Below are 13,136 nucleotides of genomic sequence, written 5' to 3'. Positions count from 1 at the left end.
ATATAAACTGGTGAGCTACAAAGCTGTAAAGCTCAAAGTTAATAAACAAAATGAAATTGAAACATATCTTTTATGTTTGTCTAACAGCGCACGTTAACTATGTAAGCAGTAGATGATGTGGTTTTGCTCACTCTTTTTCTTTGCTTTCCGACAGCAACCAGTACATTTGAGCGACTTTGGGCTTCTGATGCATTACTATGATCACCTTTTTGCTATTCCCCAAAAACAAAAGTTTGCGCATGTATGTATGCTATATTTTCCACGGCTCATTTACACATAGAGAGTGGAGCACCGCATTAGAGATACTCCGTAGTCTGTGTGTTGTTTCCCAGTTTTAATTGTAATTATGAAAAACTACTGTATTAATCTATTCTACTTTTTAACATATTTTTGTAATTTTGTCAAAATCTATATGTTATGAAAACATAGAGAGGCTTTAAATTGATCGAGTAGTGTTCCTCCAGAGATCCGTCTGTATTTTTACATTTGTTTGGATTCATAAATTGCCTTAGTTTCTGTCCTAGATTTCGATATTAGTGGTCTCTAACATTACTGACATTTCCTAGAAAGACAAAACATATGCATGACGTAGTTTTACATTCATAATTCGATTTATACTCTATCTCTATCTATTCCCTAATGTGTATTTTGTACAATTATGAACATGTATAGCATGACTGTTTTGATTCCATTCTTCATGCTTTGTTGCTGGAGCGTGGTCTCATTGTTCCGGTATTTACTGACTGTTGGGACAAGCCCTTCTGCAGCTAATGGATGTCTCTTACAATTTATGTCTTTATCGGGAAACGTGTCACAATAGGTTGTGTTTGTTTCCTCTGCTGTAAAATGGTCGGACAATCTCCTGCTTCATCACACGCCTAGAAGAGCAGTCTTTCTATCATGCTAAGTAACTGGCATCTTCACCATTGTCCTGCTTGCTTAAGGAAGAGTCGTATGACAGATTGGCTGGATACTACTTAATTATAGTCTGGCGAGTCTGGCGGAAGATGTATATTCTATGACTGATACATATTTGAATGTCTCAGACATTTACAACAATACGACAAACAGAATACAGACTTTTTATTCAGAATACTATGTGCATTTAAAAAAGTCACTTAGACCTTTGTAGTGGCGCCTTTAGATTATAGTTTAATGATAAACAAGCACTTACTTTGTAAAAGTGACATCCCAAACGGAAGTCATTGTATAGTGTTCAATATGATACACAAACATTGCATGGCAAGGCTAACATTACTTTTGGACCAGAATTTGTCCCGGGTGGCCCATATACAAATTATTTCAATATGCATACATGCATCTGGATATCTGTTTGTTCAATGAAGCAGACAGATTGGTAAAAGCATATGCATGTAAAAGTCATTAACCTTTATGGTATACACAATATAGGTAATTACATACATTGTATGACTACTCCAGGAGACTACCATTACTCCCACAACACATCACGCCATCTGCAGGCAACTTACCGGCATGAACGGTGCCGGAAACGTACACAAGATACAAGAAACACAATTGCTGACATGAAGTCATCAAGTTGTATTGATTAAAGAAACCTCCAGGGTCACATAGATTTCTACTGTGGAATAACGACAGGTGCCAAATGTGTTACATGAAACCTCTTTCCTACCACAAACTATTGATTTTACGTACTATTCTCCTCGTACAGGTAAAACATGTGTCTATTTCGTTGATAGATGATTCTACAAACGGTTTCCATTTACCATGATAGTTAAATGAGACCAAAAATAAGAAAACTGCTTGTAATATGAAAATATTGTAAGAATTATACTTTCTCCGGGTGAAATAGAATCCTACCAGGCGATAACTTAATGCAATAAAGTTTTTGTTGTTATGAAGACCGTGACATAATTTAAGTTAAATTGTGACGTTATACATTGTTATTCAAACAATCGAAATAAAAAATAATGGCATTAACACCATGTAATATTGGTGCAATGTGTTTGTTGAAGCTTAATTGGTCGGCTTGTTTTCGTGGCAGAATGATTTTCACAATAAATGAATAAACAATTAAATCATTAATTAAATAAATATGCAAACCCAGCATTATTTATTTCCGTCTGTAATTGACCTCGGTTGCGACTATAATGCAAACAAGTTCACAACATAATGTGAGGACGTCGTCATTGAGAAGTCTCTCTAGTACAAACCCATTGTTCATTAATTATTAACGCTACATAGTAAATGTGACAACCTGCTGATAATAATGCCTCTTGAGGATGTTCGGATTCCATTCGTTGATTGATAGGTTGAGCATAGACCTTGTTGGCTGGGTTCATCAGTTTGTTCATCCCCTTCCCGTTTTGATAAATATATAAATATAGATGAACGAAAAGACACACGTTTCAGGTGAAAACGGTGTCACATGAGGAGGGTATGATCTACCAGAAAAGTATTATGTCAACATTAAGAGTATTTTCAAATCCATGTCGACAAACATAATCCCATTTTATATCTACATGCAAGTGAGAGAAAGAAAGGGAGAGAGGGTGAGAAAGTGTCGTTATACTTTGTTGACAAATATGATATCAGCGTTCTGCACAACAGCGTTGGTTTTCAATATCGAACAAACCCTTGTACTAGAGGTGTATCACTCTATAGAATCCGATAAGTACAGCGGACATATACTCCTGGATTTGTACAACTTAATGCGTTCTTATGCGATTAGGTTCATTGGTATTTGTTTTTCCCGGAATCAATTGCGTGTATAATGTATCGTGTTTAACCGAGAAAGGGGAGCCGTATTGATTAAATGCTTTATGCCATTACAATATTTCCATTGTATAATAGACGTATATTGATGCAACTTAAACCCAGCTATAAAGTATATGGAAATTGCAAATATGTTTCTAGGACCTCAATGCACATAGACAATTATGAATGTTTCAGTATATTGTATTGCAAGCTATCTGTCAATCTATAAGCCATCCTACTGGAATGAAATCCCCGTGTAGCTGGATTTTAGACTCCTGACTCCTGATTGGCGCTGGTATCAAATATTCAAATGGCGCGGGTATACCTTATCAAAACCACCATGGGTTTGAAGCAGATATATATACTGTTTTGATGCCAGTTGAGATCAAGGGACCGCACATGTCCCAAACCTTATACAGGAATTTTGAGCTGTTTGGATATTTCAGTCGCCAGCAGAACTCCGTTTCAAGGACGTATTTCAGTTCCACTAGCTGTGTTTTTGGACACCGGTAGAACTATAGGTATTTTAAATTTTTATCTCATGGAAACCCAACGGTGGTGGTGGTAATGTTTTAATCCTTTTGAGCCTATTAAACCTATCGCCTGGACGTTTTGGAGTAGCTTGCAGGGCGCCTAATACAAGGGTGTACTTTATCAGTTCTAATTAGAATTGAGGCTGTCGCAAAAATCTGGGTCACCAACGCATCTCCCGGTGTCATGGGAGTACTTTCCCGAACCTTACCGTGGGTATTTTGGAGACATAAGCACTACGGAAGTAACCACAAATAATCATCTGGAGACAACGAGATGCCCCTACCATGAGCGATTAAGTCGTAGGGCACATAGAAAAAAATCGAAACTGTGTGCTTTCGTGGTGTGCGTGTATAAGCCACCAGTGGTGCAATGTACACCTGTCCTCGTTGCTGTGCTTTCTGGCACTGTTTTAATGAAAATTCTATTGATTTGCCAGCCATGTTTAATCATGCGAGCGCTGACAGTACTCCCCAAGCGTGACATGTCATAGAAGACAGTAGTCTCTGTATCAAGCCTACGGTGAAATCTATTGGAAGAAGCACGTGAAGATAGTTAGAATATGTGTATGTTATCATTTTAAGATGATGTTGTGTTCCCATGGTTACATGGATATTGAAAAATACCGCACAAGACACGTTATTTATTGGAAATTTCCTAAAGCATGTCTGCTAATGTGAAGGAAATATATAATGGTTGGCTGGTGATTTTCGCCTGGAAAACCGATGGACAGCCGCCCTAGTTTTGTAGGCAATTAATATCGTTGTTAGGAGCTGGTATCTGACATTTGGTTTTACATGTGGATCTGATTCCGTGATCAAGACGCCAGGATGGACTTGTCCAGGATCATGGACATTCTCCCTTCCTTTGAGGTTGTATATTTCCGTCCTCTCTATCTATATACTTAATATGCAGTTAATCTGCAATGGGGCGAATTTTTATATTAGGCGGTGATAAATAATATCAATAACTTTTAATATGGTAATAATATTACACAACCAGTATGTGCTTACATTTCTTATATTTTTAAATTAAAAAATGTTTCTAATTACTTTTTTAAAACCATATTGCAAATAGTGACATATATCTGTTTTATTTTTCATTTCTATATTCAAGGATAGAATATACTTGTAATGAACTTTAGCGTGATAAAATCAAGTATGTCTCACACGAATCAATAGAGTTCTTGTTCCATGTTACAGTTGTAGCGCTAGACATATTCTCTAAAGCCTAGTATATACTGCCGCGTTTCCTTTGTATCTTACTTAACAACAAAGGCCTATTGACATTTAGTATTGATTATATGTGTCGTAAAGACCGACTGACACTGGCACCTCTATCCACCATTAAGCACCTGTTTGAATGCACAGTTACCTCCCTTATATCCGGGTTCGACCGTTTACGGCAACGCAAACAGTAACGTGATATGATTTAATATCGCATTTGCTTAAATGACTATGTAAATAAATAGCATCATACTGTATTGATTCCTCCGTACACTTAACATCGTAGAAATGATATATAGCTGCGGTAGTGGTTATATTAAGAGTCAATAGAGAACCTCGACCAGGATCATTCTCCACTACCGTGACATGCAATGAATATTTTAAGGTTTCACTAACACACAACTGTTTTGTTCCCGTACAGACAAATCGGTCATGACAAGTCAACGGATAGCACCCCGTCCTCCCAAGCACAGCGTCGGTATATAGACTGCTGTTAAATCATGAGGTCGCTGTGTCTTAAGCAAGCAGGGAAGGGAATAGTAGTTTGGTTTGCATATTACCAGTCTCAGTGGTCTTGGGTTTTGGTCCATCGTTATAGTTTCAACGTTATATCTTAAACTGACAAAATGAACTAGTCAAAGGTCAGAAAGTGCTTCAATATTCATTATTGATAGTGTTGCTATTTTTTGTGTAATTGACATGTTATAGGTATATAACACCCCCAACTATTACTAATCCCAAATCCCTACAACCCCAACCCTTCCCAGCCTCCCAACCCTTACAAATCCCCAACCCCCCATCCCCAACCCCTGTTTCAGTGATGTCACCATCACTTCATGACATCTCCGCATGCATTGTAAGGTGACAAAACGACATGGACTCTAAATATCGTCATTTTAAATTATAATTGAACAAGCTCGGTTAAACCATGTTCCACCTTTATCCATTTTCTAAAATGAAAAATTCATGGATTTTTCATCAATTCCATATGAAAATGAAAGTGATATAAGATCTTTCATCAGTTGCAATATATAGTTTATACAATATGCATTATGTTTGGTTGTCAGATTGAGGTTAACCCAGACCATCAATATATGCGATACATCTATCTAAGTTATGTTGCCTTATGCTAAATTGAGATTATGTTCTTCTGAAAGATAAGGATTCGCTGACCTAAGGCTATGCTTCAGATGGCTCTGGTCATATGTAGGCCTCTTCCCCGAGGACAGCTTTTGGTAAGAATGGACTGGTCGTTAATCAGATTTGGTGAATGTGTCAGTAGGTGAAGGAAAATAACTATTGTCAATACGAGAGTGTCTGCTATAGAAGTCAGGCATCCGTTCTGGGTGATGTAACAGGACATTGGTGCGTATGCAGTGTAATTCCGTTTTTGTATTGGTATTCTTCACGAACAGCCATTGCGGACGTGTATTGACTCTCAATAGAGAGTGGATGGTTGACTCTATTCAGGATTGTTTCGCATTCATACCAAATCAAATGTTGGTGCTTAAAGATTGACGTGGCAGTGGCATTAAACTCGCAATATATCTAACAAGGTTCTACCATGTCACTGTACTTAATGACCTAATATCACTTTAACACAATGACACGTATGTACTAGTAACTAGCAAATAGTTTATTTTTCGGTATGTGAACAAATAACGATATTGAATTTATTAGTAATTAACTGTTTGGTAATAAAGATATGCTAGGCTATCGGTGAAAATTAGTTATTTATTTACATATTTAGATTGGAAATTCAGACTGGAATATAGATAGGGACTGCTATATAAATTCGCCATTGTCTGGCATTGTTTTCCAACTTAATTGGTTGTTGTTATATCTGCCAATAAAAGTATCATATGAATACAACGAATGATACACGGAGCTGTAATATGCATTATTCCATTCACTATAGGACGGTGTCATCAGCAACTCATTTTATAGATTGTTTACATCATGTGAACTGTCAGGTTAGTTGGCGACTTACGGTCTGGCACTGACATCTTCGGTATATTCGTTTCGAGGTTTGTGTTCTTTTTGTTTTGTTTATATCATTTCATTTTCTTGCACATGAAATTATACATTCACACCCTACAGATCCGACACACTTTGATATATAAGTCAGTGATTTGATTCATGCAGCAACAGATAGGATAGGTCCCAATGTTTATATCGAATGCTGCAAACACATACTGTTGTCAATGAATCTCAGCTCTGAATATCATCACATGTACTCTTGCAACACATTCAGTTCCAACACCTATTAATCGATCCTTTCTGTCCTTCTTAAAACAGAAATAGAGTCATCATTTCTACCTCCATAAAGACTATTATAGTGTCGTCAATTTGATTGTTTTACTGGGAAGAATAAAAATCAATGACAAGGCGAGAGGTTAGCTCGTGCAAGCCTTCCATCATACCGTGCTCAGATTCAAGGTGACAAATCGTCCAACAAATCACATTGAAAAACACTTCCTCGAATGGTTCGCCATTTTGACATGAAATATTCACAATTCAAGCTACCATCGTGTCTATATATAGAAAAAATGGTGTGAAAACTATGTTGAACATCGTAAAAGGCACAGCTATAGGATATAAAACGTTTTGTAGGACTAGAAGCTGGCCAGTAAGTCAGGCTTCCTTCCCAGAGTATGTTACATATGTGCCTAGTTCTGGTTATGTACAGTGGATATTACGAAGGATGGGATTAATGCAAGGCATGGCAATAAGTGTGAATGCATGGTAAAGTGAAAGGATTCCTATACATAAAGCTGACTCTGTAGGATTGTACTACATAAACTACTGCAATGGAGTCATGCAACAGAGTGGGACCACAATCACCCAAATATGGATCAAAAGTATTCACCACGGGCATGGAATATGGTATGGCCTTTTATGAAATCATCATAATTTCATACTTCAAAGTAACAATGGTACTGTTTGATATCAAACAAGCCTGTCTTTGATTTATAATTATTTCTTAACAACTGATGGTTGGTGATCGTTGTATCGGTCTGTCGTCATTCCTATTACAAGAAATCCCACAGTGATTACTGAACATGGTGTTCATTTACATAATTTATTGTTCGGAAAGCTCAAAGACCAATTGTGGAATATTATGAGGGTTATTATAATGGAGTTGCCTTTCCAGTGCTCAAGTGTTGTTCTTTTATTTTCCTTTTTCACATGTCAAAATGGCGAATCATTTAAGGAAGCCTGTGATTACCGACCAAAGCCTTTACCAAGTAGAACGCTGTGACAGCGACAATGTATCGTTTATAGTCCCTTTTTTATCTTTCATTTCTTTATCTGTCATTTCTTTATCTGTCATATTGCTATAGAAATCCAAAGAGATATCGCTAATACTTGTATACTTACAGAATACATAGTTTGGCAAACGTTAACATTTTTTCTATAAATTAAGCGTTTTAAGCAGCTGGCAATGTTTTCCAGTGGAACATTTAATCATTCTCATACTTCAATTGTCTAGGCCTGGTGAGTAGTTCAACCGCAAATGTAAAAGTTTTTTAAGAAAGATAAAAAGAAGATTGTACCGTTTGCGATGGTGTCATTTATCACAGAACCGTTGCTACAGACCGTCTCATGATAACTTGTTGGATTTTTTCATATTCGTCCTTCAATCCATCAAGTTTTGTCACTTTCTACTTCCCGGTTTTAACGTGTGTAAATTCCTTCAAGTTTCAATGAAACCACAACAACTCTCCTGAGCCTTGTCGGAGAAAATCGATTACTTCATTTTCCATTTCCCTGTTTTTACTGTAGGCGAATATCTTAAAAGTTCAAATGTATAATTACATTTCCTATTTTACGATTTTACGGGCATAGACGTCAAATTATGTTGACGATTCTAGAAAGCTGCTGATTTCACATTGTATACATGATATATCATACTGGGATATAAGTTGTCTTTTTATATTTTAGTATAGTTGCTTTACTTCTCCAAGGTCAGGTGCCAGTTTTATCAACGTTCCTAAACTTAAGGAGATTCCTTAACTGAGATATCCAAAGGTTAAGCACTATACAAAAGAGAAACATCTTAGATATGGAAGTGTTTAGATTTAGTGTTTTTGAACTGACCGGATTACAGTTTGGTTCATATTTCCTCTACAACTGAGAATAGCATCATTACCGAATGCATACTTCCTCGAAACTTTAATCAATATCAAATAGAAACATAATTCCGATTTGTTTGATCGTCTGTTAAACATGCAATATTGGCTAAGGTATTGAGTTTACTTTCTGTCTAATCAAAGATATTGAGTTTACTTTACGCGATTGAAATGTAATTGTTATTACAACAATGAAATGTTTATCTTTCTGTTGTGAACCTAGAAGATGGGGGAAGACAGTTTCTGTCATCATTTTAGCCCCCGGATAATTGTATACTTCTATAAGGTAGAGCCCATATCCTATTAAGATAAAGGATACTGGGATACTGTACAATAAGCAGTAAGAGGTAAGCCATATTAGACCTCCGAACAACGTCTCTGTTAACAGAATCTCTTACTTTTCCGTTCTATTTTATACCATATCCCATTCAAATTGAATTTTGAGAAAACACAACTAATTTGATTGAATTATCATTTTGTTGGTGGTCTCATATTTGTTGAAATTGATGGCAAAAAAACAGATATTGGCATACCTATAGAAAAAATTCCCCACGATAGGAAACAATGACCTTTCTAAGAAATTCATTTTCACTATGGGATTTTTAATCGTATATAAATGCCTTCTTCCTGAAATTAAGGACACTTTAAAATCTTTAACATTATTTTCCCCAATTGGACAATGAAACTAACCTCAACGGCTAACCATGCTACATTGTACATGCTAAACATGATTATTGTTCAATTCTAAAGTTTCTCAATAGTACCATCCATGCTTCCCAAACAATAAATGCATGTCGCAGTAATTCGAGATTAGATTATTCCCCGTATCGCGATTCCCTTGAAGATTGTAGGCTCTGATACAAACTCTTACAGTGCACTTTCTGGAAATACAGGTTATTGGAGTTGTCTCATAACCGCCATTGTGGCCTCATTCGACTTTTTTATTTAATTTTCTGTTGCGATATGAAGTCTTAGGTGACCGATGCTCTTTATACGCCCGGTGGTGTCACTGACTATACATTTTTACATTAGTTAAATAAAGTTACTTGGATTCTACATAGGAGTAGTAGAAGTTTACCGCTCTTGAAGATCAGGCATTTTTCTTGATTTTTCATACCTTGAACATCTGGCCTTTTTCTTGGTTGTTCATACTTTGTCAAAGTTCCATACCATGGCATTACATTTTTGATTAAGTGTGGGTATATTTCCCATCAAATAGAAACTTATCTGGAAAGTTGAAATGTTTATCCTTCATACTCACAAAATATATTCCTGCAAAGTACAATTTATTTTCAAAAGAAAAATGCAGATGGATATATCAGAAATTGTAATGACGACATGACATACACAGGTCTCATGCATCATACATTGGTCTACAATTAAGTCATACTTTACACTCAATATATAATTCCTGTCTATGGTAACATAAACCTAGATCTGTATTGGGGTGTTTCCGTTACGTGTTACTCTGACTACTCACTAATGTCTGTACATTTATCTGATGCAATAAGGCTTACGTGTATGTAGGGCCTATAGATATAATAACTTTACATGGAGCCCTACTCACGGGTATTTATGATTTCATAAGGTTAACATACATGTAGGGCCTTGATATAACTTTACCCTGGCTATTCACGAAAGCCTGTATATTTAAGATTCCATAAAACTTATGTACATGTAGGGCCTAGATATGATTACTTTTCCCTGAATACTCACGAATGTCTGCACAATTATCTGATTACATAAGGCTTACATACATGTATGCTCTAGATACTGCAGTGGACCTAGGTGATAACATGATGCATTATCACATATGTAGTCCACGATTTCGTATTACTGTACACATAACGGCTCAAGCCGGGATAAAACAATTACCCAATTCCCTGTTGCGCTGACGTTGTTATTGTTTCGGCAATAGCTATAGAGTTCATTATGTAGCGAACGTCGATGCATTGTTTTATTTTCGCAACAAATGACATGTCACATATTTCGTCTTTATCCTTTTTTACTTAACATTAGCCAATATTGTGTTCATGTACATTATAATACAATCAAATGAATGGACGTATAACACAACACGCTCAAATAGCAACGCAACTGACGACAGGAGAAAAAGGACTCAGGGGGGATAACTCTCATACTAAACCGTGTTCGGCGATACATATGTATCATTTCTCATATATAATTCATTTGTTTCGATTCTAGAAAGGGAATCATTGTATTGAAATAGAGTGCATATCAATACGATATACGGTATAGAAGCCACTTGACGAAGGTGATTTCAAATTGATTGCAAGCAGAGATATGTTAACCTACTTTATGCCCAGAGCGGCCAATCCGGGAATTAGGTATACCGTGTAGTTTCAGTAATCGCTGATGAGAATGTACGGTAGCAGCAAATTCATTATCCGCTTAGTCGCGTCCTTTTCCCTGTCCGACACCTTTCCATATTGAAGGGATATTAGTCTTGTTACGCGGCGGGTGGACGTCTATATAGGGTCATAAATGACTTACAGAGCGAGCGCACGGACTGATAGATCCGAGATACAATCCACGGTCCAGTGAACATGATTTAGTGGTAATGTTTAAGCAGTGTTCTGAACAGGATGTATGTATTATGCATACAGGTGAAACGGAACATGAACACGGATATGTGTGCTAGAGGTGCCAGTGTCAGACACCCGAGTAAGAGAATGGTGTTAATTGGTGCGATTTAAGGGTCTAGTGGCAGTTTTATATGAGCGCCCGATTGGGAGTACCGGACAATCTACATCTGTAGATATGACGGTTAACACAATGGCGATTAATTCACAGGTTGAGGAGGAGCTGAAGAAAAAACTCAAGGACAATGACTGCGGAATGTCAACAATGCTCCAGGCCGCGGCAAGTAAGCATCCAACCCTACTGTCGATTTTAAAAAAAGTACTGTGTTTACATATATATATATATATATATTACTAACATTTGAATATATAGAGTAGAATATTTGACGTAATACCCTCTTAACTAGTAAATATACGCGATTTCTGAAATCAATATATATACAATAATCAAAAAAGGATTTCGCATTATAATTAGCTGTTCTATTAAGAAGTACACAAGCACCTGTCATATGTGGCCATATATAGATGCTATAAAGAAGAGGATGTCAGATACTTACAGGTGTCTGTCGTCACATGTTTACTAATGTCTAATACCATACGTATATGATGCTGGTTGTATTATGACGTCATAAGACGATTTCCATGACGTCACATTCTTACAAATATCTGCCGTCACATGTTTCATCCTTTCATCGTTTACACTGCTCCTTATAAACAGGTGGAATCTATATACACTGAAGTCTAGTTTTTATCGACACAATCTATTACAGGATGGTTTTTAAGATAGTACAACTGAAACATCACTCACTTATATGATGATAATGTTGTTTTAAAATACATGTACTGTTTTTGGTATCGCCAGTGACACACTGAAGTGGATGACAGTCGTCAGATTTTAAAATGTTTTTGCTGTTTTAACATTTATGTGTGAGGGGTTGAGGTTGTGTCTGTTTCTGTAGCAACACACCGTTAGCTTTCTCAGAGTATCATCTTACAATTGTCGTAGTCTCGTCGCAGTAGGTATTTTGTTTGTTTTAGCCTCGCGCAAGATTTCTAGGTTTCAAGATTGTGTTCGTTCAGACACATATATGTGTACCCGTACAAACTGCTACATCCTGAGCATATTTAGGACTTTTATAGTGATTTTCAGTGTTCTATACAGTTAACACGTGTGAATCAGTAACCTCAACAATGCCAATCCGCTTAACCGCAAACTTACTAAACTCATTACGATCAGATTATTAAGCCTTCGCCAGTGTTAGAGCGAGAAACCAGCAGGAAGCACAAGATTTGATCTGGGTGGAATGTATATTCATGTATATCAAGAAAACTATATACGTATTCCATTTTAACGTCATTTCACAATTTTAACAATAGCCACTTTGTGTACATGCATATTACTTTTAAATGAAGGTGGCGGGAGAGTGAGTCATCTAATATTCAGCACCGACCTCGAGGTCTTTAATAAATATAATATACAATGTACAACACATTAGATCTAGCGTCCTTGGATTGTCGGCAGTGATGCGAAACAGTGATAGTTTTTTTCACCTAAATTTAACTTATTACATCCGATGATGTGTCTTGCCGTCTTACCTGTACACAGTAGTTATATCTATATTTTTGTTTGTATCAACGGTACATAATTGTACATGCTTTCAAATAATGTATCTTATTGTATTTGCCGACAACAACAAAATAAGAGACTGGATTGTCTTTCGATGATTAGGTTCACATAGTACATTGTAAGTATTTTGAAATGAAATACCATGGAAACGGTTAAGGTGGTGTAACATTTGTAATAAAACGTGACTGATATATTTCCTAAAATGAACAGTTGGTGAAAATAAGAAGACATTTTATTTAAAGATCTAGATAATTACAGTTGCTGAATGAAATGTTTCTTA

The 13,136-nt window shown here is 36.5% G+C and overlaps 1 protein-coding gene across 4 annotated transcripts in view; it reads left to right on the top strand.

The window, feature by feature from the left end:
• The window catches only part of LOC117334459 (ankyrin repeat and death domain-containing protein 1A-like), a 61,969-nt gene that overhangs the window by 26,435 nt on the left and 22,398 nt on the right, over nt 1–13,136 (top strand). The window contains exons 1-2 of one of the 4 annotated variants that reach the window (XM_033894096.1): nt 3,696–4,139; nt 11,441–11,513. The exons of 1 other annotated variant lie outside the window; for it this stretch is intronic. In XM_033894096.1, coding sequence (XP_033749987.1) covers nt 4,098–4,139; nt 11,441–11,513 — 115 coding nt within the window. In that variant the 5' untranslated portion in view covers nt 3,696–4,097. Of the gene's footprint in view, nt 1–3,695; nt 4,140–10,632; nt 11,514–13,136 lie in introns of those variants that run through there. 2 more of the 4 variants (XM_033894095.1, XM_033894097.1) reach the window with 2 other exon arrangements.

The sequence above is a fragment of the Pecten maximus genome, chromosome 9 (assembly GCF_902652985.1).
Source record: "Pecten maximus chromosome 9, xPecMax1.1, whole genome shotgun sequence".
In the NCBI taxonomy this organism is placed as follows: Eukaryota; Metazoa; Mollusca; class Bivalvia; order Pectinida; family Pectinidae; genus Pecten; species Pecten maximus.
This window is presented reverse-complemented; position numbering and strand designations above follow the sequence as displayed.